Source organism: Scomber japonicus, chromosome 1 (genome assembly GCF_027409825.1).
Source record: "Scomber japonicus isolate fScoJap1 chromosome 1, fScoJap1.pri, whole genome shotgun sequence".
Classification (NCBI taxonomy): domain Eukaryota; kingdom Metazoa; phylum Chordata; class Actinopteri; order Scombriformes; family Scombridae; genus Scomber; species Scomber japonicus.
Window position 1 is genome coordinate 20,834,086 of NC_070578.1, and position 27,237 is coordinate 20,861,322.

At 40.7% G+C, this 27,237-nt stretch overlaps 1 protein-coding gene across 1 annotated transcript; it reads right to left on the minus strand.

Moving 5' to 3' along the window:
• Window positions 1–797: 797 nt before the first annotated feature.
• prtga (protogenin homolog a (Gallus gallus)) lies at window positions 798–27,027 on the minus strand. The gene is made up of 19 exons (XM_053318842.1): window positions 26,961–27,027; window positions 25,177–25,479; window positions 16,439–16,583; window positions 16,127–16,260; window positions 15,501–15,797; window positions 15,218–15,377; window positions 14,607–14,854; window positions 13,004–13,168; window positions 11,844–12,149; window positions 10,789–10,977; window positions 5,257–5,352; window positions 4,987–5,173; window positions 4,180–4,307; window positions 3,823–3,993; window positions 2,348–2,527; window positions 2,115–2,238; window positions 1,865–2,006; window positions 1,380–1,493; window positions 798–1,172 (listed from the first exon to the last, which is right to left on the minus strand). Exons 1-19 carry the CDS (start codon window positions 27,025–27,027, stop codon window positions 798–800), a joined length of 3,531 nt encoding a protein of 1,176 aa, XP_053174817.1.
• Window positions 27,028–27,237: the final 210 nt, after the last annotated feature.

The window sequence follows — 27,237 nt, forward strand, 5'->3', positions numbered from 1 at the left end:
ATGACAATCAGGAAAAAAAGTCATCAGGAAGTATCAAATGTTATGTAACTGAAGCATACAATCACATAACGTAGGTATAAGTAGTTATTAAATATACAGTGGAGGTTTACCTGCAGGTAAACCGAGGTAGATAATCAGCGAAAAAGGACGCTTTCCTTTCGCTCCAGTGATAAACTCTTAAATAATGTCAGACATTTCACATTCCTGACAATTTTTTTAAACATTCATGGTGGGTGAGATTTTTTTTTTCTTCCAAAAAACAAACACACACAAATAAAGAAAAAAAAAAAAAAAAAGACATTCACTGAACGAAAAAAAAAGAGAAAGGAACTCTGTGACCAACACTTAACAACTTCGGCAACAAGCCTTGTTGTTGACTTCCGGTTCACTGTGTGTTGGATGATACACAGTTTTAAAAAAAGGTGTCTCTTTGTTTCTCTCTCATACACACAGTACAGTCACACCAACATTCAGGTCTGTGGTATACTTCATATGGAAAAAATTGTGTGGATTAATTTTAATTAAATCCTTCCTCGTTAAGTTTGTTAGTGAATATTTGCACCTTTTTATTTAGTTTCCTAATCTTCTTATTCTCGACTTTGTTGTTTGAGTATTTGTCACCATTAATTCCCTATTAATGGTGTAAATAAACCAATAATATAAGGCTACAGTGAGTAAAAAGAAATGTCTATTAGACCATTTCACTTGTTTGGACTTTGTTGCAAGTATACCGCCACCCTCACATACAAACCCACGCACACACGCACACTTGGAGAGAGAGCATACTGGGAACTGCTCTAGGCTTCATGTTGACAGCAGCCATTCTCCACAGACTCCACAAACTTCAGATCAGTCTGACTTTTCTCTGTCCACTTGCTTTTCTCTTCAGCAGGGCTGCTGCAATCTGAGCCTCCGCTGTCCTCTGCTGACAGAGACGGCAGGCGGCTGCTGGGACTGGACGATAGGTTGGTCATCTCTGTCTCGTCATGAGAGTAACGGCCTGAGTCGCCGGTCGCATGGCTACCTTCGCTGCTGGAAGAGCCCTCTGAGTCTCCGGGACGCCCTAGCAGAGACTGCAGGGTGGAGGGCTGGTCTGGAGAGATGGACAGCTCCTCTTCGTAGGTCAGCACGGTGGTGACTGGTTGGAAGCGGGCGGTGCCGTGTCTCATATTCTGCAGCACAGAAAAGACGTCGCTGCAGTAAGTCTGAGTGTTAAAGCCAGGACGTGCATGCAGTCTGAGAGGCTCAACTCAGGTAAAGAGAGTCTTTTGTTATTTATAAACACAATACAATGGATTGTAGGGATAAAAAAAGACAATCTAATCAAACTATAAGCTGCTGATGAAAATTCAACAGGCATGACTCATTTTCAATCTTACCTGTACTGTTTTACTGTCCTTATTCCCGATACTGCTAAAGGAAAACCATTTCTTCTTCATCTCTGTGTTGGGCTTAACAGGACCAAGAGAGTTGATTATGAGATTTGATCCACCCTACAAGAAAACAAATAGTATGAAAAGCCATCCAATCATGACAGTACTGTCATTTGTAAGATGTGATGTCAAATATGTGTTTCTCTGTAAAATGATTAACAGTGTTAACAATTTTAGTACAACTGCATGTTATGTTGTGCTGAGGAACTTATATCACAGTCCACAGACTTGACAATTAATTAAATAATTAATTCTGATATCAAATTACCATGACTGTAACACTGTCTAATACTGTATTATATTATTGTATTGTAATGTTGAATGTTGATTTCCATCTATCATTTCTATTATTTTAAATGTAATAGTTTAAAAAAGTAATACTATTTCACAACTCTCCAAAGCTTTTCCAGGAATTTCATGACATGCTATACCTTGGCATCAATGAAATGGTTTTGACTCATCATGGGCACGGTAACATCAGCGCTCTCAGCTTGGCCCTCGGAGCCTGGATGTCCTGCAGCCGATGCAGGTGTGCTCACTCCTTCCCTATACATTTTAACAGCTGAAGATTTCCTGCAGGGAAACAAACGTGATGTCACCACAGGCGGAGAATACTCAAGGAAACTCAGGTACAGTTGCCAAAGAAACAATATGTCTTGGCCCCCGTTTCTGTCACAGTACCTGTTTTTGCCTCTGCAGACGATGATGAAAGCGCAGATGATGATGCAGATGAACGCGATGCAGACTCCCACAGTGATTCCCGTCATTGACTTCTGGTCCAGGTGGTAGAAACCATCAGGAAAGACTGTGAAGCATCAGAAAATGTTAGATTTTTCCGGTGATCCCCTGTAGAAAAGACGTCAAGTCTGAAAGATATGGAGTGATTCTGTCAGAATTATGTTTGTGTGTCTGACCTGTGGAGTGAGCGGAGCCACGGGAGAGCCGGGGATCAAGACCAGAAGCGTGATTCGCTCGTACTGTCAGCTCCACTGTGTGAGAAAACGGCCCGTCGCCCATGTTGTTGGATGCAGAGACTTTCACAAAGTACATCTGTCCAGGCTTCAGGTTCTCCAGTAGGGCCATGGTGATGCTCCCTGTCAGTGAGATTCAGCTCTAGTGTTTAACTGCTCATTGCTAAGTTTTTCCATCTTTCTAAAGATATTTACTGGTCCTAGTGTTAAGATCGTTTTGCCAAAATCTACTTAGATTCTAAGTAATCATAAGGATACATTATGTAATAAACCTAAAACTCACAAATATTTGTAACAAAATGATAAAAAAAGAAAGAGCAACACATTCATTTAGGATAAATATCTTAGGACAGAGAGTGGTGGAAGTCGTTTCTGATCACATACTAAAGATTACACATGGAAGACTATCTTCAATAATTACATGTAGCTGTGTTACTGATGTGCAGAATGATACATGCACACCTCAGCTAACTTCTCAGTCCAACTTCAGCTGACCTTTGAAGAACAGGACTTTTGTAATACAGTGAAACAGAAACAAAAAACAATCCTCGTGGCTGAGAGGTGCTACGTGGCTGAGAGGTGCTATGTGCGGTTTCTGAGGGGAGGGGCGAGGGGGTCAGGAGATCAGGGCCATACACATTCCCTTACCCAGTACCACTCAGTCTCCATACCACCACCAGGGTCCCAGCAGAAACTGAAGGGGGGTAGGTGTTCAGTTTGAGGTGATAGAGGACTGGGCTGGAGGGGCTTTGTGAATGGCTTCACTTTTGACCCCTTCACCAGTGGCAAAGGAGGGATTGTGTGTCTTTATTGTGTTTCCTGAGGTCATCTGCTCCTAAAAACACCTAAACTGTCCAGAGACCAGATACAACAGCTGGATGGTCACTACTGCTCATCACTGATGTGTTTTACTTTTTTTTTTCACTTTTGAAAATTATCCATAACAACTTTTATACTTTCTAGATTAACTAAAAAAACATATACAATTATTACTATTAATCCACTCTTGCATGTTTTTTGTTCTACTGGCAACTTTGCAGGGAACTGAATTCAGAGGAATCTCAGAAATGATATATGTGGTGCACCTCTCAGTACCAAACACTAGCTCACTTATGAACTGTATTTATATATAGATATGGTTAAAATGACCTTTGTGTGAATAAAGTCAACAAGAAGAGTGAATCAAAGTCTTTGCTGTAATCACATTAATGGTTTTAACTGGTCTCTTATCAGTAAGACAAAAGAAGTGAGCTTGACCTGTCCAAGCACCATTCAGGGATCGCAAACAGAGAGACATGGATCGGAGGATGAAATAAGTTACTGATTTCCAATAGACCATTTGTCTGGGACAGGAGGAAGTCTTTGTGAATGGACCCCCTTCCCTTTTCCTGCACACCTGTATACACACTCCTCCTTACCTTCTTTTTGCAGCACTTGCCATTCCCCTGCGATCCAGGCGTTTCTGGAGGCATACAGGATTGTGTAACGTGTAACAGCTATGTTGGGTTCCTCCGGGGGCTTCCATGAAACCAGGGCTGTGTCTTCCTCGATCAGAGTCACTTTTACATTGGAAGGAGGCAGCGTGGGAGCTGTGAGAGGAAGGATAAAAGCAACAAAGTCAAATAAAATATCATGGACAATACAAGGTCTTTTCATGACTCTGAGGAGCTTTAAAGTTGAAAATCAAACAATTTGTGAATACAGAATATCATTTTTCCCCATAGTGAGACACATCCTTACTAATTCATACTAACTGAAATGTTTTTTGCGCTCACCTTCAGGGAAAGTGCTCTGATACACCACAGGGCTCCAGGGGCTCGACAGCTGGTCAATATGAAGGCGAATGGCAAACTCATACTTGGTATTGGTTTCAAGATCTCGCACAAGAAGGCTCTGCTGATTCCTGTAGATGAAAGAATTAAAAACAAAAAAAGAAGTTTAAAGGGCCAGTTCACTAAAAATACATTTCCTTATGGTCAGTTAAATATTTGTTGTGTATTTTACACTAATGAAATGTATTTAAAGGCATTTGACACCTAAAAAATACAGTCTCTCGGTCTCTTAAAATATTTGAATGTAGCCACCAATTCTCTTATTATGTGTCATAGTTTTTCTTTGAGAATTGTCCCTTTAATAACAATTCTTGCCCAGCAGATGGAAATATGGAGTCGTGCTGGCAGTGAGGGGACAAGAAACAACAAAGTGTTGCTGATGAGCTGTAAACTTTCCCCAACATGTTTGGATGTTAGGAGTGTTAAGTGTTGTAAATAACACAGCTGACTGTAGTCTTTGATAATCAACTGCTGCTGAAACGTCAAATGGCTGTCAACCAACCATGCGGCAAAGAAATCTGATTACATGCATTACATTTGTTTTTGTTTTGATGATTTTCTTTCCAAGCAGGACAGTAACATGCAGCCTCTATAGATATATTAAAATCTGCACTAATTAATATTACAGTTCATCAAGTGATCAGAAATGTATGAGTAATTTTCAGCTTGTTGTGCAGTTCTGCAGACAAATAGACAAACATTCAGATGCTTTATAAGAAAAGTTGCCATGTATTTAGGAGAATTTCTCACGTTTGCAGGTAGAGCACCAGAGAAGCGTTCTGCAGGCCGACAGGGTTGCAGCGGACGGTGTAGTTGACTGAATTGCTGGAGGTGAAAGCTGGTCGGCCCCAGTGCAGAAACACAGTGGTAGAACTGTTGGTCTTGGCGATAACATTGTGTGGAGGTGGTGGAGGGGGCACCAGGCGATCACGAACAGCTTAGAAATACATTGAAAATGATGTTATTTTTCCCACTTAGGGTAAACAGAAGAAATTCCTTAAAGTGTTTTATGGGACTTACAAACACATCCGGGGGTGCTGACGGTCTGATCTGCTTGGTAGCCATCTCCAACAAAGTTATAAGCCAGAAGTTTCATGTGGTATTTCTTCCTTGGGTCTAGATTTAAAACAAGAAAGAAACCAAAACGTCTAAATCAATCACATCAGAGATAAATGAAACACACACCAAGTAGATAAATCTATGTGCACGCACAGAGATTTCTGCTCACCATCACTCTGCCCTAACACCAGGACAGATGACAGTGTGATCCCTTCCACCAACAGGAAGCAGGGGATATACATGAACGAGACCTGGACTGTGTGGTTGTGGGTGTGGGGTCAGTGAGGTATTGGGGTTTGATGGTGTGGTGGGAACAAGGGGTAAGGCAGTACAGATGCTCAGTGGTGCAAATGCTTTGGTCAGTTTCTGCACCTCTTAGGGCAGCAGAACAGACGAGCTCAACTATCCATCACCCTGTCACCCTGAGTCCTTTGAGAAGGCCCCCCTTCTTCAGTCCCAGTCAGGCCTGCTGGTCAGTGGACCCTCCTATTCAGGCTCAGGCTCTGGGGGTTAAATCGACGGACAAAATCCCCTGGGAGGGACATTGGTGATGGTCAACAGCAGTTGCAGCCTTCAGTGACCCTGATGACCACTCTGGACAAAAGCCATCTGACCAAATGTCCCTTTCATCCTCAAAAGTATAATGATCAAGGTCCAAATTAGATGCATTCAATATAAATATTGCAACTAATATCAGTCAACTCTTAAAAATCTTAAAAATTAAAGCACATGGATCTCCGACGAAAAGTTTTAAAGTCAGTCAGAAAGTTTTAGATAAGTGAAAGGTGTAGCTCAAATATAAAAAACACAACGTAACACAAAATCAATCTTTACCCCCATCAATATTACAGTACAGTCTATTCTCCAGGAAACAGCACACCTCTGTATCATGCTATGAGACAATTAGGGCCTAGAGAGAAGCAGGATCGGACCACAGGAGAAGAATTTGTGAGGTAGAGAAGTTTAGGAGGGGTGGAGTCAAGCTACTTGCACCCCCATGCAGCCCTGAGGAGTTTCACTGGAGCCAGTCCAGGGCCAGCAGGTCAGGCCGAGATAAAACTCTGAAAGAATCTGAGGTCATGGGTGAGGAATACGAGATGAGCCACTTTTTTTTCAGGGATTCTCACTGCCTGCACCTCAAATGGCTTTTCACAATGACAATTAAGAAAATGAGAGATACCACCAAGATAAACTGGATCATATATTTCTGAGAAAAAAACCCCCTCAGTAGTAGATAAATGTTTAAAATGTATGCAAAGACTGAGCAGAGAGTTGATGGATGAAATTAAGTAACTTTTCTTGATATATTTCTATTATTGATGCAAAGAATTGATAAAAATATGTTATCTAGAGTTTCTGCAAAGTGTGTTAGGCCACCTCTAAAGCATATAGTACCTCTAACCAGCCCCACAATACAATGGGCCTGCCATAATTATGCGAGAGAGGAGCTCTGAGAGGGGGAAGCTGTGACATCTGGGCCACGACCTTTGACATGGAATCTGGGCAAGCTAAATCCTGCAAAAGGAGGGGCTTAAGGCTCTCTGTGAAGGGGGAGGGTCAAGCAGAGGAAGTGAGTGGAAAAACAGGGAAACTCCAAGAGTTAAAATAAAATGCCACTTAATAGGTGATGACACGGCACTCTGATAACAAAAAAACCCTGCACACGGATCTGAACTTCACTCACGTCGAACCTAAAAACATTATGTGACTTAAATCATCTGCTGTGACAATTTAATGCTTGTTTTTTTAATCTATGCAACATCAAGCTCAATGACGAGTACCAATCACAAGTTGATGTCGTTGAGGTCTGACCAGCAGACACAAGCCTAAAGATATTCAATTAACAGTATAAAAAAGCAGCTAGAACTGATGAATAGTTGGTATTTATGTCAATTTAATGTCCAGAAGGATAAATCAATCATCAAAATTGATGCTGATTAACTTTCTGTCAATTGACTGATAAATTCAGTTGAACTAATTATTTCAGTAATAACTCATAAAGAGTTATACATATAAAAGTGGCTGCATTACTACAGATTATATTCTGTGCTGTCCTTTGCTTCAGTTGACATTCCTAGAGTGAACATTTTCCTGTCCTTCCCACTGGGATACATCTCACATAGTCTTACTACCATAAATTATGCTGTTTGTATTAAAGGGCATATTTGAGCCATTTGTGGTCACCCCCCCCCCCCCTCCCTTTTTTTACAGCCAAAATGCAGATCCTGTTGGCCCCTGAGGTTTTGTTCTGCCCTGCAAAAGGCCCCCCAGGCCGAAGCAAGCCAGGCCTGAACAGGGGCCATAAATGTCAACTCCCACATGAACCCGCACACCAGCATCTATCATCTCTCTCTCTCTGTCCTCCCCCTCTCTCACAAATCAACACAGAGACACACACAGGAAAGTAAGAACAAAATGACCTTTTAAATGATGGCCAGAATACAAATCTAGTTTCTATACCAACCGCACTTAACTGGAGTTTAATCAAAGGAGTGGACAACATGCAGGACGTCCTGCAGCTGTGAGATAAATCTACAGTTGTGTTCACAGCGCTGTCTGGTGCCAACAGGTATGAGAGGTATTTAAGCCCCAAATACCACTACATATTCTTCTCATGGGCCAAGAAGAGAATACACAAGCGATGAAAGGTCACATCACTGTCATTTATACCCAACTGGAGCCTCTGAGACACATTCCTTTCTCTCAGGGTGTGCTTTCAATCATGTGGACCGTTATAAGTGATAATTTAACAGCCAGAGTAGAACAAGTACTCCTGGAGCTGTACTCAGCAGGATCCAGTTTTGTCACAGCTGATAGTTCGGAAATCAATGTTATTGGCAACAAAGAGGATGTCTGGTGTGTACAACAGCACAGAGATGATAGGAAATGCCATTTACAGTGCGAGCAGATTTAATTTGCAAAGATCACCTGCTGAGGAAAGTCAACACGCAGCATTTAATGTGGCTACTTAAATTAGAGCTTTGTTAACCTTAAATGAAAAATATAATGGATAGGAAGTTATACCAAGAACAGAGCAACATATATGTAAATTACAAACTGATGATTTCACAGCATTAACATGTTCCTGCTCATAAATGTAATGGCATGTAACCTGAATAAACCAAAGTCGATCAACTCAGGTCATGGGCTCATTTGTGAGTAAATTTCAATATTGCTACTGCAGCTCTGATAAGCTAAGCTGAGACAATAACTGTATTTGTCCACAATTATATAGTCCAATAGTTAATTTAAAACTCCTTTAAATGTTCACATAATAATATACAAATATGTGAAATTGTTTACCAGATGATTTAAGGTATGTCCCAACTCTGTAAAAGTAAACCCTTTAATCTTACCTTCTTGTAGTATACCTGCCCTTCAATTCAGGCGTTTAAAGTTTGTTTTCAACCCCCTTTAAATGCTTGTATGTAAAGCACTTTGAAACTGCACTGTATGAATTCTGTTAGATGAATACATTTGCATACCTATGAGTAATAATGCTGCTTTAATAATAGCAAGATTGAAAAAGGAAGTAATAGTTGGTAAAGGCTTTAAAGCCATTTCGTCAGATCCCACATGGCCCAGCAGGGTTTTCTCTGCTACAGGATGTGTTGCCACACAGGAGGCCAGATGCTACATTTTACACCTCGCTCCTCATGCATGGTGCTACAGCTAATTCAAGAGCAAGAAATCTCAGAACTGCAAGATAGTGAGCTCACAAGACACCCTCATTGTTTGGCCTACAGCTCAGTTGGTGAGAGGCTGCATTTCCTTTAAGTCTTGGCTAATAAACTATCTTTGTGGCTCTCGAAGTCAAACACAATGAGAGTCTTTGATGTCAATGCTCCTCCAGCAACACTGCTCAAAGCAGTCATAAAACACATAATAAATCTGCCTCCACAAAACAGCTTCCCTCTCTTCAAAACACAGCCCTGCAAAGCTCCTTTATCAAAGAGGAACAAAAAGATCATTCTTTTTATTTAGCTTAAGCTCTATTTTTGATATCATTAATTTCACAGAGTGAGAGGTTTAATATTTATCAGTAGGGTATTTAAATGATAAAGTATTCAATATTCAAATCATTCTAATGAAGCAAGAGTGAAGGGAAAAACACTCAGGTGACTTTAAAACTGCATTCCTCTCAATATTAATACACATCAATAAAAAACAAAATTGAATCAATAAAAACAAAAATGACACTGAAACTAGAGATATTTTCTCAGTTACTCTTTTCTGTCAAAAAGTCAAGATATTATTAACTCCTAATATGGCTTCATATTTTCATATTTTGCTTACTTCGTTTACTATCGTGTTGTGTAATTTTACCATTAAAAGACTCCATTATTACTGATCTCAATATTATCAGTAGAAAATGGACAAGTAGGGTGGTATATGTATGGTAGCACTGACACCAAAAGTATCTCAAACCAAAAAACTAGATTAAGAGTCTGCAGCAGTTAGAGATTAAACCTATAGTAATGTATAGTGCATCCTTGTCTTACTCTCTTTCTTTCTGATCCTGTTCAAACTTCCTGATTTACAAGTCAGCTGCTGGCCACCTGGTTGACCCCCTCTGGCCACAGATGGTCAGTTGTCCAGTGCATTGGCCTGAGACCTCTTTCCTTTCTCAAAGAAAAAAAAGCCAAAATAAATCTGACCTAAAGGCCAAAAGAGCTGTGATATGCCTTAAACACCATCCAGCAGCTGCTGAGAAGACACACACATTGAAATCCTGCAGAGGTTGGGAGGTCATGGAAGTGGGATGTGGCACTGTTCTGTTCCACGCCTAATGAACCTCTGCTGGACACATGACAAAACTTAAGCCAATTAATCTCTCATGAGTTTGGCTGTCAATAGATGCTGCTGGTTTTAATCAAATGTGTCCACTTGGAATTTTTTTTAAAATATTTAGTTTTAATATAAAAACTTTTTGCACTCATTTGTAAAGATATGTAGGTAGGCAGTTAGGTATGTGATAAAAATCCATATATATATACATTTCTCTCTTTGCTGTACTTCATACAATCTCATATGTGAACATTAGCTGCCTAATCACAACCATAATCACCAGCATATTAAACGTAATCACTTATGCTAGGAAAGCCATTCATAATGTATAACGCTGCATTAACACCAAAACCAGCAATGTGTGAAAAACGTCAGTCCTCCCATTGATTTGAATAGGGACAGTGTGTTTGTGATGTGGGATCAGGAACCGCTCACAGCTCAGCAAAAAAACAAAGCACATCCCAACATCATGCTACTGTAGTCAATCACATACATGCACATACGTGAAAACTTTCTAGAGTTGTAAAATCCTGTCCGCTGCAAGGTGTTTAGCTTCTGATAAGTTCTTAAATGCATTAATTTATAATTCTAACATGACTTCCTGGATTGCACTTCATTGTCTCACCAGTACCCCAAACAACACACCCCACCATTGTGTCATAGAGCCCCGGTTGGTGGATTTAGTATAAATGCAGTCTAACTCACCAAGGCCTCCAATGGTGTGTGTATGATCCGAAGCACGCAGATGAATGGGGGCGTTCTCAGACTGGCTCTCTTCATGGTAGAAAAGTCGGTATCCTTGTACGCTGGCCGAGTTCCTGGGTGCCAACTGCCAGCGCGCTAAAATAGTGGTGCAGTTTAAAGGCTCCAGATGTAGCTCAGGTGCCAGAGGAACTGTAAAGAGAAAAGAGTCAGAGACATGTTTTGTACTGATGATGACAATCAGAGATGGATAATAATCCTTCAGGAAAAGAAGTAGTGATCACAGACTTCTCAGGAGCAGGGCATAAAAACAAAACCACCCATTGTTCTGCTTTGTGCATCATATGATTGAACCCTTTTGGAGAACAGTTACTTATTCTTAAAAGACTGAAATATCTTCAACAAGCTGTTTCCAGTGTTTAAGTGATAAACAGAAGAGGCTCCTGACCAGGAGATTTTGTTTGAAAAGTGAAACTACCATCTGATGGTCTACCAGCTGTTTCACACCCAATACAGACCAGAGACAAGCACACTGTCAGCCAATTTCACACATTTTGTATTTTAGGAATTAAGTTTGCATAGAAGACTCCTGTCCGAGCTTAAACAGGACACGGAGGGCAATAGAGATGGGCAGGAAAATCAAACTTTCCCCTCCCCCACCCTGAAGCTTCAGATGTATCTCTAAACAGCCATATACTCTTTCCCACCCGGAGGCCTGAGTTGCTCCCTTAATGACCCATGACTGAAACCCTTCCAATGTTACTGACAGTGCAGGGCAAAGGTCGCAGAGTAACAAACGCAATGCCTTAACAAGATTATTAGCGCAAGCTCTTCTCTTCTCCATGTCTCATGGTTTAAACAGAACCGAGCAGAGTTCAGGGTTAATTCAACTTTTAAAAAAAAATGTATTAAGTAAAATTAATTTATGTTTGGACAATTTATATATTTTTCAATCGATCAGAGCTAAAAACAAAAAATCTAACACATTGTGACTTCATTTTTGTTGTTATAAACTGCTGTTTCAGAGATTATGAAGACAGCTCTTCATAGCGTTGTACCTCGAGCGCTGGATGCCTTTGGGGTGCGGTGGGAGGTCCAGGCGGATTGCTCACCCCATCCAATACTGGTGGCAGCAACGATACGCAGGAGGTAGATAATGTCAGGCTGCAGGTTTTCCAGTAGATGCTGTGTCTTCTCTCCAGGTAGCTCTATCTGTGAGACTGTGCTCTCAGTGCTGGTGCGATAGGACAAACGGTAGGCAGAGACACGACCACGACTCAGCTTGTCTGGGAGGGGCTGCCACGAGACCTGGATGTCCGTAGGGCTGCAGCTGGTGAGGCTGAGCTCAGGAGCACGGAGAGGAACTGTGGACAGACAAGACAGGAAGAATAAATCAGACAGAATTTTTTTATTACATAGTAAAACTAAGATGAAGAACCACCAGATCATGCATCGAAAAAAACAAACACATTTTTTGATAATAATCTACATAGAGATAAAATGTCCTCTGTACACATTTATTTTCTCCCAAAATGCTTCAGATTTGTAACAAACTACGTTTTTAAAAAATACAGTTTTGTCATCCATCTATACCGTAGCCATCCTGTTATAATCTCTGGTCTATTGTGTGGGCCACGTTGGAAATGAATGGGCAGGGCATTTATACCAATGTCATGATGAGTCAATCTTGAGTTATCTGATATTTTCTTAGTTCAGTTACTTCTACCTCATTCAATTTACATTACGTTTGCTTCACCGGAGTGCCTTATTAAGGTGACCTCAAGCTTGCCCTACATGCACAAAAGTCTATATAATATCATTTAATAACTTCAGTCATGTAGAACAAACACACAGCAGCCTTTGACCCGCAGGCCAAGACCGTAAGCAAATGAGGTTTGCCTGGAATTCAAAAACACTCCGGGGCATTAATACAAACAGACACCGATACATGCACACAAACTTGTGTGCATATTGGTGGACACACGCTAACTCAAGCCCACATCCATATATACATTGTGCACACAAATAATGTGATTGTCTCTTTATGTCAACAACAGAGCTCATTCACTGCAGTGAAACATCCTGTAAACAAAATACTCTCAGTTCCCACTGGAGTAACACCTGAGTCTAACAGTTTGCTTTGAGATCAATATTAGCACTGCTTCTCCTTTTGACTCTGGACTTTTCATTTCTGACTTTAACTATGTGTAAGCCTCACCATCCTCGAGTGTGTGCTGGAACATATGGTCCGACATGCGACTGGCTCCCATGGGCATGTAGGCCACAACGTAGAAGGTGTAGTTGCGAGCTGGCTCCAGGTCATCAATAATATAGCGAGTTGTATCATTTCCAATGACAACTTGATATTCCTCGTTGTTTAATCCTGGACAAATAACAAGATTGTAAAAGAATTTATAATAGTCACAATATTTCATACAAAAATAAACCAAATCAGCAGTATTTTGTGGTGAGTAACTACTCCTTTTACTAAAGAGGCAACCTGTCCCGTCTCAACTACATCCTTATTTGTATTTAATTTTAAAAAGTGAACTGAAAAATCCATCATCTGGTCCATCAAAAAACATTGCTTTTGTAACAGCTGTGCAGATACAGTGTCCATTTGTATCCATGTTAAGACATAAAAATAGAGATGGACAATGTGTCAGCTCATTTTGTTATAAAGTTTCACACGATTCACACAGGAAAACAATTCAGCTACAGTTTGAAGGAATCTTAATATCCAGTGTAACTTGCACTCAATTTTTTTAAAGACTCACTGTGTGATAGTTATTTAATTAGTGCAGCTTAGCAAAGTCACACAGTAGATGTATTTGTGTTCTGGGGAAAAAAACTACCTGGTCTGAATTATGACCTGGTGAACAAGGTACTTGAGATTAAATTAAAAAAAAGCTTTCTTCACAGCCTGAATGCCTCGGTAAGCTCTCCTGAAAAGTGTAACAGAGTCTGCCTTCCTTTCCAGTTCACACCCTCCCACTGCCCTCACAGAATATACACTTTTGGACACTTCAACACACGGGCTAATTAGTTCCTCCTTTCATTAGAGCTTCCATTTAGTGCCCAACGTCTCTCTGCACCCTCAGGTGCAGTGTACTGTTTGATACTCTGTCAATGTCAAAGAACAGCCACTCTCTGTGACTGTGGCCAAGAAGATTGTGTCCCTAAATCTAAATCAAGTGCAGAAAACCTTTGACAGATGCCAGTTATCCAAGACTAAAGCAGAGAGAATTTGTTCAACTTGTTCTTTTTATTTTGAACTCCTTATCCCCAACAAAATGCAGCAGGTGCTCCTTTTTTCCAGTTGAATTATGTACATTTCACCTCCCCATTGGAAGTCAGTGGCTTTATAATTAAGTGTGGTGCTTGAATGAACAAACTAAATTTTGTTTCTAAAATGTCTCATTGTTTGAGTATGACTCTTGCTGTCAATAGCAAGTGTTCCCAGGAGAGCTGAAAGGCTAAAAGGCTTTTCTGCTTGTGAATAGTTTTGTCTGCATCCTGCATTTTACCAGCCAAAAGAAGGGCCCCTGCATCTTGAAACTCCACAACACTGGGCTCTATAGAAGACTATTCCTTGTTTGTCAAGAAAACCCTGCTGTTCTTTATTTTGGGAGTATTTTGTTTTTTTCTTCCCTTGACCTCTGCCCACCAACATAGTATTGACAATGCATGGTTAGCTCCCTCATTATGCTTCCTAAAGAAGAAGAATTTAAGTTTCTAAATAGCAAAGTTTTTGTCCACTGCAGACAAAAAAAACATACAAAAATCAGATTTCTGTTCTCACTTGTTTTTACACCACTCACCTTCAGCCTTCATGTAGTGCACCGAGTAAGCAATAACTTTATCCGCATTATAAAGAGGCCTTTCCCAGGCTAGAAGGATGGCGGAGCTCGACACAGTGTCCGCCCGGATATTCCTGGGAGCGCTTGGCCGGTCCTCTGACATCACCACAATGAGCCTCGCCACGGAGAGGACGGATCCCTGCTCGTTTTCTGCCTGGCACTGATAGATGGCATCATCCTCAGGGATGATCTGGTTGATGACCAGTTTGCTGTGGGACACACACACACACGCAGATATAGAGTATATTAAAGATGGCTTCATCCTGAGGCTCCTTTACTGGGTTGTAGTGAGTCTATAATTACCTTTAACAAGCACTGACAGTTGAATATGGGCCAGGAGCAAATTATAGGGAAACCAACTAAAACCCCATTTGCACTGTTGTAAATTATTCAGTTTCCCTTCTACTGTAGGGACTGTAGTGAATTATTTAATTAACTTGTTTTGAATTGGCCAAGAAAGAGTGTTAAAAAAGTTACGGTTCCTGTTTCATTACCTGAGGGCATACAGATACAAAAACTTTCAGATTCATCAGAGAAAAAAAGGACTTATGGATGAATGAAGATAACGCTACCTGTTGTACATCTTGATGCGGCCATTTGAGTGAACCCTCTCTCCGTTCTTGAACCAAGTGATTTGAGGTGTCGGAACTCCTTCAGCTTGGCACACAAAGCGAGCGGTGCCAGCACGTGGGCGGGTCAGGCTCTCTGGCCACTCCAGCAGGGACGGTGGTGCTTTGGAAGAACAATGAGAAATACATATCAGAGGTTTTTCAAAGGATAATGTAATGACCCAGCTAAAAACTATTTAGTAATACATAAACGAAGATATAGAGCAAAACTTATTTATATCTTTACCTAGCACAGTGACATTTGCTGAGGCCACAGTGTAGTTTCTTGTGCCAGGAGTGGTGGCTCTGCACATATAGACTCCTCCATGCTGGGGCTTGATGTCTGTGATAATGAGGTTGCCATTTCCCAACACTTTGGTGTTGTAAACATCAATAGACTTGCTGTCTGCTCGGCTCCAGGAGATGATAGGTCGGGGATTGCCTGTGGCCATGCACTCAAGGATGGCACTCTGGTGCAGTGACACTGAAATGTTCTGTGGCCCGGCGATGATGCGTGGCCGCTGGGGAAGTTGCGGATTGGGAGCTAAAGTGAGAGCGAGAAAGAGGGGGGGGGCAGCTTTAGTGCATGTGGATTAATGTGACCAACAAATGTCAAGCTATGAATGAACCAGAAGTCTGAAGCTGCTTGACAAACATAAATCAGTTACTTTACTGTGATATTGCAGTATTGGGTTTAATATTTCTTTCAAAGCGTTTTTGGAAAATTCATCACATCTTATCACATCTTTCTTTTCTATCTTTTCTTGTCTGTAAATTTTGGCAGTTTCTCATTTTCAATGTACGTTTACTACTGCTAAATTATGTTGATGCCCTATAGAGAGATTACAGTTGCTAAGAGAGTTGCTAACACACCTGGGGTGACAATGAGGGAGGCCTCCGTGCTGCGACGACGACTGGCAATGTTGGTAGTGATGCAACGGTAATTCCCAGCATCCGCCCGCTGAACCCCATGGATCTGAAGAACACCACTGGGCAGGACTGTGATTCTGGAAGACAGAGACACACAGATTTACCAAAGCTTACACCAACAATATGGAGAGTCACAAATTAAATATTTCAACTGTCACAGATTCATTTCCACTTCAGAAAAAAAAAATTGTTGTCCAGTACGTGTGCGAAAAATAAATACCATGGAGTTAAACTGGAGACAACAAGAGTGCATACCTTTCAGTGGTGAGAGGTAATGTGACCCGATTTAACTCCCAAGTGATGATTGGAGGAGGGTGTGCACTGATTTTGCAGGAAAACCTGGCGATTGAGCCTTCAGTCACCACGATAGACATTGGCTGGATTGAAAAAGAGAAGATACCTGCAGAACAACAAGCAACAAGAAACTTTAATACTTTTCATGTGTGAACAATTGTGAATGTTTTCTGTTCTGTGTTACCTGTATTGTATTAAAATTCAACTATTAGTCAATTCAACAATTAGTCAGTTGACAAAAATGTTTTAGATAGTCAAATAAACACTTCACTTTGTTGTGGAAGCTGGTGTTGTTTTCCACTTCACAGCTTTTCTCAAAACACAGATATCGATAATATGAAAATATTTTTATAAACATAGTGTAGAGTGTTTGTGGCTGTTTCGACAGGAGCAATCTAAAGGATGGTAATATTATTATCTATTTCTGACTCTTTCCCTTTCCAAACATATTGATCTATTTCAGATATCCATCCATCTCAGTCAGGTCCAGTGGATGTCAGAAAACAGAGATGCTTATTACCTAAAGCTACAGACCTGCTGAGTGCTGCAGGAAGGTGATGACTGGAGTGGAACAGCTACATTCTGCGTGGATAAGGTTTCCCTGAAACTGAAACTGAGCTGTTGTCAGCCACCAGCTGAGCAGCAAGCACACTAAACCCAATGTGAATTACAATAAGGCCCTTTATAGTGAACCAAACATCCAGCAGAATGCATAATAATTTAAGTTGTTTTTAGCCCCTTTGGTTAATAAATGCTCTCTTTAACAGTGGTTCCTCCTGGGCCGTAAAAGTCATTAAGGTCACCCACTGCTGCACCATCCCCCTCTGTGCTAAAAAAGCTGCAAAGCCTGAGGTCAATCATTTGTTAAAAGAAATCAATTGCACTCCTGTTCGTGATTGAGAGCAAATACTGTGATTACCAAAACACACAGTAAGCATAAATACATTTTTATAAAATATCATCCAGTGCATAGAGATGGTCTAATCAATAGATTTCTTCAATGGACCAGAAATATAAAAGTTGAATAACTCTTATAGATTCAACCAGATGACTTTATTTCTGATTTCAGTGAGTCTGTCTCATGCTACTGTCGGTGTTCAGGATGAAACTCTTACAGTAAGTAACGGGTAAACAAACACACAGAGATGCTCTTTAACCTCCGTGCACACATCCCTGTCGTAGCGAGCCATCAGCACTCAACAAAGAAGAAACAGGAGGAAGCAGGAAGAGGGGCATCAAGTTGAAACCACATCTGACAGGCAGTCAAAGTGAGAAAAACATCCCAATGGATTATACTTTGAAACACACACATATACACCCACACGAAGAAAACGTCAATGTTGACAAATGATAACCTAATTAATCAGCTGGCTTAAATATTTCTTCAGGTAAACATGAAATAAACAAAATATAAGGACAACTTTTTAATCTAATATCCCACTATGGTATGAATAAATACTATTAAAGGGGGAACAAATAATTTCACAAAACAAAAGTAGAAAAAACCCAAACCCAAAAAAGTTAAAACTAATTAAATTCATAAATGTCAGGAATAGTGATTACTGACTCACACATTGTCAGGCTCTATTATTTGCACTGAATTAGTTTTCCAGTTGAAGATCCATCCACAAAATCCAACATGAACAGAAATCTACAAAAGCAAAGCGTGAAACGGTAACCTTTGCTTTCGAGAAAAGTCTCCAGGATCCCTACACTGTCATAAACACACAGTAGAGCAGCTATGAGGGCCGTGATGGATGGCTGCATGTAAGCAGTGTTGCCAGGTGTTGTGGTGCTAAACAGCAGGAGAGCTCTGACTGCAGAATAAACATCCAGTGAATCACGACTTCTGCACAACTGACAGCACCACTTCACAAGATGAAGCTGACGTGACCTCCTCACTTTGGCCACGGAGAGGACGATTGTTTGATTGTGTCATTGAGATGAAATTATAGAAGATTCATTTGGATATGGAGATTATTTTAAATGAATTATTGATAAGTTATAACTGATTAACTTGTTGTAGAATAGTTTTTTAATAGCTGTTTGTCGAATTTCTGTTTATTGTCATTGTTTAGTAATTTTATCTGATATCAGTATAAACTGGAATGAGTACATGGACGCTGTTTTCTTGACTGCAAGGGGAAACTAAGCTACGTGTCCGATGTCACTCCTGTTGGACGAGAGGCAAGCTGTTGTCAGTATCATCTCCTTTCACCACTGACACCTTTAATCAAATTAGTCCTGAGCTGTTACCCCTCTTCTTCTAAGCTCCAATGTGGCTGTTTGATGTGAAGACAGACACAAGGAGAGCCCACCCCCCACACCCTCTCTTCCCGCACCCCCACCCCCCATGTTAACGCAGCCTCTTACAAAAATGCCATTAATATGCTGAAGTGATATGACTGCAGGGCATGAGAGATGAGCAGCTCTGATCCTCTGCCTCTCTACTTTGCTTTTCCATTCAGGCAAATGATGCAGGATTGACAAACAGCAGGATAATCATTGATTATTGATAAACTACTAAGACAAGGTGGAAAATCTATTGCTGCTATGGTTCGTCAAGCATTGGTCAGAGCACTCCCGGCTGAAAATAGGATGCTGACCTTCAGCTTTGAGTGATGATGTTTGCCAAGGGGCATTTAATGTGTGGCTGAAATGATCAAGGCAAAGCACATCGAGTTGCTTGTGGTTTACTTTTGTTATCTGCATTTACTCATTCAGACATCTGCTCTCACTGTGGAAAATTAACTTTTACAATGAACAGTGTTTTTTCCCCCCCTTTCTTCCACCGAACTATAGTAAACTATAGTAAACTTTTGGTCGTATATTTTAGGCAACTCAAACACAGAATAAATACCTCAGCCTATTCCCCAAAAGCAGGAAGAAACACTGTCGACCATCTGCCCTCCCCAGCAATCTCACCTCTCACCTCTGACCCCCACAAATCCTGCCTAGCACCCAACTCAGGCAGAAGCCCTGCATGACCACCCCTGACCAGAACTGCTGCCCTGTGCTGCCCTGCGCTGTAGAGAAATCACTCAGATCCTAAATGCTTGTTTGTAACAATAATATTTTTTTCTGTTGTATCATTGACATTTGCAAGTTGCTGCAATTACAACAAATACAACAGTCTGGCTGCTGCAAAACATTGTGCCAAGTTAATGTTAGATAGATTGTGATGATTGTCCCTTTCTCTCTCAAAGTCTAGTAAGACTCTGTCCTCACAGCCTTCTTGTTTAGTGAGCTTACATTTACAGAAATGATCAATCTATAGCATCGGTATTAGTACATTCAGTATGTTCATGCTACAGTTCAACCTGAACCAGAGGCATAAAGCTGGACTTGCTTTACTTCAGCTGGGAACAGATGGGCTTGCTGATGCGGGCAGCTCAACAAACCAAAGGTCAGTGGACAGGTCAGACCCAAACAAAGGTTCCCTTACAAATACCAGGAATTAGTTCAGCCTTCGTCCTCTGGTTACTGTGGTCAGTCTCTCAGCCAGAGCTCATACCTGCATGTAAACTACTAAGTGTAAACTCTCTTTCCAAACAGTGCTGCACTATAACTCATGCTTTCCAAATATTGTTTCAACAGGTATTAATTGCTCTACAACAATCTTAAAAACTGTTATTAACTTCATTCTCACATTTGTTTATTTGTGGTGTTGGTGAGTTCAATCTGATCAGCGCCCACTGATTTATATTATTAAAAAAGACACATCTTGAGTGACATGTTGTTTTTTTTGTTTATATAGCCTCATTTCAAACAAAGTACACCAGATTCTGCCATATGAACATTTGATATCCTGCCTGAAATGTATAATTTTTATTCATGTGAGGGAAAACACATTGTGTAAAATACATCCTCTGTGCCTATAAAGTGTCAGGACAAGATAAGATTAAAATGTGTGCTGTTTTGCAAAATACAAATACAGGAAATGAGTCTGGAGTCACTTAAATATTTTTCCAGAGCAAAGTAGCAAAGCTGGGATGGATTAAAGACAGTTTAGCTTATTTTTGTTTTGTATCTAAAGTCATTCATTGGCCTTCTCATAACCAAAACTGTGGATGTCAGGGTCTGTTTGCAGTTGCTTCACTATGTGGATGGTGATCATGCTGCCCCAAACATCCTCAACTCTACCCATACCCCAGGGTCTAATCTTTTAGGTAAGGCATTAAAATTGATCATCTTCTCCTCGTACCGCAGGCTGCACACTAAACTGATGACATCAGCATATGGGGCGGTGGGGGTTCAAATGAAAAACCTCTGGCTGAAATAAGTCCCTGAAACATCAGTGAGAAGTTTTAAAAGTACTTTTGTTATGCCTCATGTTCTTGTGAAAATAAGTCCACACATCTTACTGAAACAGGCCACTAATTACTTGAGTGATGAGTCCTTAACAATGTTCTGTGATGCCACTGAACATTAATAAAAGGCTCTGGGAGGGGAAATAAAGGGCACTGATAAACAAGAAGAAGAAGAAGAAGAAGAATGCAAAGCCAAAAAAGCCCACAGATCAATCACGTGCTGGTTGGCAGATGTGCTGCAGCTCCTCACAGGCTGCAGGACAGTCAAGTGACCACTGGCCGGGCTAAACAAAGAGCTATTCCCATGAGCAGCTTGACCTCTGAAAGCACCGGGCAATGGGGGAGCGTTGTTAGAAGGAGGCATTCATCCCCTCCTCCATTCCCTTATCTTTGCTGCAACATTTTCCAATCATTCAACAAGCAAACCTCCACTCACCACAGACAGTGACTTCATTGTCTTTAATCACCATATCAGAACACGGAGTGAAAGAAGTCAATCTGTAAATAGCTGCACTCTGTTTGCAACGACAACTTTATTCTTTGTGGCAACATATTGAAAATATACGTTGACTACAGATAACAAAATAAACATGAGTGTGATCATTTAAGAGACGGAGAAAAAGATCCTCGTGAAATGGAAACAGACCCACTGATGACTAATGCAGCAACTGGTAAAAACAGCGGAGCATCCAGAATTATTGTAAGAAAGATTTAGGTCCTGTGCTCCGTCTCACCTCCCTCCATCTATTGAGCAGTTTAAAGAAACCTTTGACCTCTGGGCCTGCCGTTCAGGGGAACCATGGTAACCTTTCGTGTTGAGCGGAGGAGAAAAACAAGATTCCAGGCTCTCACTTAAGGGGCATTTAATTCATTCACGCCACTGCTCCCGCGTGAAGTTTGCTTTCGTCTTATTGGAGTTTCTAATTGTGCCGAGCCGGGGCGAGTCAGATGCATTCCTTAGCAACTTGAAATAATGCTGTGGTCATGACCTGCATGCATATGGACACACCGGTGAGGTAAAATAAACTTTATCAGTGAACAGAGGCAACTTATTCAAATACTTCTTTTAAAGCTCCTCATGCTCTCAGCTTTAAATGACAATAAACAACATCAACGTTTGTGAGGATGGCCAACTTCCTACAACAGATAGAAACAAGCATGCCACACCTGTTATCTGGGTTGCCATTAAAGCACCTACACTTAAAGTATAATAATTATAGCAGTGCTCATTATGCTTAAAATATACAGAATATGTTGACAATAACTAGCTAAATCAGTCTTGAAAGCATCACTTCCACTCTTCATACAGTTTAGGTTGGAAAACGTCTTAAGGTTTTTTTTGGTCTTTTTTCCAGAGTTTCCAGTGGACAACGACGATGAAGCTACTGGTTAAATACAAATTAAGGATGCACAAAGCTGATCCAATAGATTAGTATCAGCCTCATGTCGTGACCAATCAACATCAAATACAGTTTCTTCGTAAATGTCATGACGACAAAGCAATAATTCAGTGTTTCCACCACTAGTGACATTCATTCAGTCACGGTAGGCTACTGATTCACAACACAGATTACACAGACTGTAAATTAGGTAAAAAGTTCTGTACTCGGCATCGACAGATCTGATGTGGAATCCAGACAGAAAGAGTTGGATCGGTGCATCCCTAAAACAGCTAGCTCTGGAAGCTCTGCTAATTAAGTGATCGCCACAAAACAAGCACTTCACTAAATTACTTTTCATTAATCGAGCTGCTGTGACACACATAGGCATTAAGCTCACCATCACATCATGTCTACAATAAAAAACAACAGGGTACGTTTTGCAGCAGTATATACAGTAATAATCATAAACACAGTCCCCTACATTAGTGGCAATGCGACACATAATGTTACATAACACGCTGAGTGTGCTTTATTCTCCAGTACAAATCTAAGCATCTATTTTCTGCTAAGGTGACCAGACGTCTTCAATTTCAACTGTTCACACACATTTCCTCTCAAACTGCCAGGGGTCAAATGGTGAAAACAAACTGGTCAATGATCTTCTTAAACTAGGGACATGTAATGCAAAAGTAAAACTTCACATCGCTCAGTTCTCAACTTATACCAACAGGGTCGTCACTTCTGAGCCACAACTGATGAGAAATCTGACCATTTCCTCTGTACGTTCACGCCTTGTATACCTGAGATCACATGGTGTGAGAGAGAGCCAACTCAGGAGTTAATCTCGCTCCTAAAATTCCCATCAATCTGAAGTCTATTGACAATAGTCAAACGATGAGGCTCATGTGTCACATTCCAGTTCATCAGGGCTGAATCTCTTCTCATCATTGTGCTTTAGCAACCCAAATGTTTAAGGTTACTCTCCATCATCGCCACAATGTTTAAACTAGCAGGTCCACAAATTCTCATTGTGTTTCATTCCCACACTGAAGGCAAAACAACACTGTTTCCCTCCTTCTTAGCTTTACTCACATCTTAAAGAGCGACACTGAATAGGAAAAGAGCCACTGACACTCCCCACATGTTGCACTAAACATTTTCTAGACGAAACTTGGATCAAAAGTCTTTGAGTCTTCCTTCAGTTTAAATGCATCAAACACATGTCCCAAAAATCTTAGTGCAACAGACAGATGAGACAAGAGAGCTGTATTATAAAAAATAACCACCCTGACTTTTCAATCAAAATGTAAACTTTCGGATCTTTAACTTTAACAATTAGTGTAATTAGCATTGCAGTAGTGAGCAGGTCCAGCTGTTCTGTCCACTGATATCAGAACAAATAATTGCCTCCAAAAGAAGCCCTTTTCTTTTGTGAGTGCAGGGGGCAATGTGGACAAAAACAGACTCTGACCGGAGAGTGAAAAGCTTTTCACTCTCCGGTCAGAGTAGTGAGGCATAAAACAATTGTGCATAGCCTCTAGCCCCTACTGACCGGGCAAAGCCTGCAATAAAGTTTGGTCATTTAGACACTCTGGGTAAGGCTGCAGTACTGGGAAACAGCAATTCACATTTGTGTGTGTGTGCGTATGTGTGTGTGCACATCACTCGCAACAACCCCCACTGTTACCTCTGTGTCCTTCAACTGAGCATTTCTCAGGTATGTGCAAATTTTATGAGCTTCCAGATAGACCCTCAAGCAGGCCTAAGTGCCATTTTAAAACAAACTAAGCTTATTGGCAGCCTTTATCACCTCTTAACTTCAAACTGTATAAAGCGGGTAAACTACTCAATAAATTAATATAACTTTATATAGTTTTTCTTAATGCCCAGCAAATACTAAGCAAAGACTTGGATCACTGCTTCAATACTGTCAGAGGGCATGGTGTGTAGATACTTGTAGATGTTCATTAAGTTGCAAAGGGTCAAAATTAATTGGCTGGAAACATCCTTAAAACCCTTTTTTTATATACACTGCAAGCGGAAGCCACTACTTTTAAAGGATTTTATCGTATTTTAATCCATTTAAGAGCAAATGATCCAGTGAATTTTCAGGGAGGCCAACAACAACAGCAAGAACTGCTTGGATCTTCTCAACATGGATCACAGTGGATAATTTATAGACTTTAATATGAAAGAATCCCCCACTGTGCACAATTACATGGAAACAGTAGCTGTGACCATCACTTTTACTGCACAAGGATCACAATCACTGGACAAGTCATGCAAAACATCTATTTTCTCATTCCTCATTAAATTTAACAGAATTTTTAATTTCACCATCCTGCATGGGATGTTTTCTTGCAAATGCATTACAGGAAGGGATAAAAGGGTTAACATACATTCTGCATAAGTGGCACAGCAAGATGCATGGCCTGTGGGTAGGAGGAGGGGATAAGGTCCCAAAAGACCAACTCTGCCTGAAGCTACTCTACCCCCCCTTAAAATACGAGCCAGCTCGCACAGCATTGAGGGAGAAAGCATTCCAAAAGAACAATTCCTCCAGCGATCAGGGAGCAATAACATGAAAGCCCTGGCCTGTGAATAGGGGGCATCTGCTCTTTAGCTTTGGAGAGCCGGTATCCCGGACAGCTCCTAACCTTCCAAATTTTGCTGCTCGTTCATTAACACACCAATGGGCATGTTCCCCTTCTAAACACTATCTTTTTTTGGCTCTAACTTTGAAGCCCCACTTTCTCCACAGCTACCACTGAAGCTGCTCTGAATGCAACAATGTGCAGCAATATTAATTAATTAATTAAATAAGCCATGCAAATGAATACAAATCTCCTTACTTCATCCAGTGATTTCAGCAAGTGAAATGTAGAAAACCAAAGTGCAAGTAATTTAACACTGCCTGATGAATAGTACAGTTACCCATCACTTTCACAAACCCTCACTTGTCCTCCACTCTATCACTTTCCCAGTATGATTCCAGCATGATACTCACTTGCGATTGTAAGACGGGCTTTCTGGCTCAGGATTGCTCCATACTTGTTCTGAGCAAGGCACTGATAGAACCCTTCATCTGATTTGTCTCCTCTTCTGCTCTCCACTTCAGAAATATAAAGGGAGCCATTGGAGAGCGTGTACACCCGTTCATTCTCCACCACTCTTACTCCATTTTTGAGCCATCTGACATCAATAGGTGCCTCTCCATGTGCCTGACAGTCCAAAATAACAGCTTCTTTCCGCAAGACAGTGACATCATGGGGCTCCTTGATGAAAAATAGTTCACTAAAGCATAAAACACCTGTGGAAAGAGGAGGAGAAAGAAGAAAAGATTATGAGGAGTGATGGTGGTTATCAGCATGGGGCCCTCTGTGATGGCAGAGGAGTGTGGCACTGACAGGAGTCCAGTAAAGCATTTAAAGCATTTACACACTTGTTTAACTGCTTACTAAAACGGATTTAAAGGAGAGTGTCAAATCCATCTCCACGTGTTTTTTTCTGGAGTTAGTGATAATACTAACTGAAAGCTGTGGTTCAGTATCCTCTGAGTGGATATTAGCAGTGTTTATAGTCTCCAATGGAAACAAGAGTGACAGATTAAAATGTCCCACTGAGGTAAAATATCCCTCTTGAGAGACTTGGAGACCTGCCAGCAGAAGGTCAACTGTACTGTATGGTAGCTTTAATCACACTGCAGCTTCATAAAGTCTTTCTACTCCACTTTAATCCAATTACTTATGGCTCATAAAGTCACCAGCTGAAGGTGAAATAGTTGATCCTATGAGCCTCTGAACCAAAACCTCTTACTGAACTCAAATCATAAACTTTACAGCAATGTTTGGTTAATGTGACCTTTCTTGAGAGAGGAACTAAATAATTCAACATATCAACTGAGTACATTCCAGGTTATTCACTTATAACTGAAAGCAAAACGATGTTACTAAAACAAGCTTATCATTTCAACGTCACAGTTAGATGACCAGAAGAAAGTGTAGCTGAATACTCTGTAATAGCCTACTTTACAACACAAATACTGTCACTTCTCTCTTGTCTACTCTGCTCATTTTAAGCCTCAATATGACATAAATTCAAATCTGCACTTTAATATCCTAAATACTAAGCAAACATCGTCATTTCTTATCATTGGTTGGTTAGACACGCAGCGGTTGTATTGATAGTCTGCATAAATGTTGTCAATAACAGGCTTTTTTTCAATAACTAACAGACAGAAGAGGTTACATTTGAAGTAAATGCTGAAAATATTATTTTAGCTAAATTAGATGATAGCCTACTATTTCAAACTTAGCTGTAGCTGAAAAGAAAACGATTCAGTTTCAAAGTTAACTGACACGCTTAATGGTTGTTATTAGTTTGGTTAGTCGGACTATTAGCCTATAATAATGAAACTTTATTCGTCTTTGGTAATAAATGAGTGATGAGCGGTTGTGGACACATATGCGGTGTTTCGGTTTAAATGGTGACCGTGTTAACTGGTGACTTTCTCACATTACATTACGTTATGAGAGTTGAATGAGTCTTCAGAGCACAATTTAACTTACATATATAGTTATCGTAACTTAGATGTTAAACACAGGTTAGTATGTAATTAAAAAGGATTAAACTACAATTACAGCTTTTAGGAGAACAGCAGTTAACACGGTCTCCAGTTAAACCACAATACCGGTCGGTAGAGTGGAGAGCAGCTCCACTGTTAAACACGCAGTGGACAGTCACAGTTAGAGGTTTTAAACCACAGAAAACATGAATGAAATGAATCCTTACCTGACAGTGGAAGAAAAACGGCAAAGAACAGCAGCCGCTGATATAATTTCCTTTTGACAGGCGCCATTTATATGAATTGTCCAAGCATGCTTATAGCTACTCTCTCATAGCTCTCTCCTCCAGATTGAACTGCGCTCCGACTGACGGAGGAGCAGCACGAGTGTAGTTTCCCTCCTCTGAGTCCGGCCTGCTCACTCAATTAATCAAGTCCGTAGCTCAGTGTGAAGCTTTCAGACCGTGACGCCATCTACCTGCAGGCTGCAGAAATGACTTAGCA

Excerpts from the sequence above, each read along its gene's own strand:
- prtga (XM_053318842.1), bottom strand. The coding sequence starts at position 27,027 with ATGGCGCCTGTCAAAAGGAAATTATATCAGCGGCTGCTGTTCTTTGCC. Across the intron at positions 13,169-14,606 it reads GCACTACATGAAGGCTGAAG|GATTAAACAACGAGGAATAT; the intron begins GTGAGTGGTGTA and ends TTATTTGTCCAG. Across the intron at positions 2,007-2,114 it reads GTCTGCAGAGGCAAAAACAG|GAAATCTTCAGCTGTTAAAA; the intron begins GTACTGTGACAG and ends GTTTCCCTGCAG.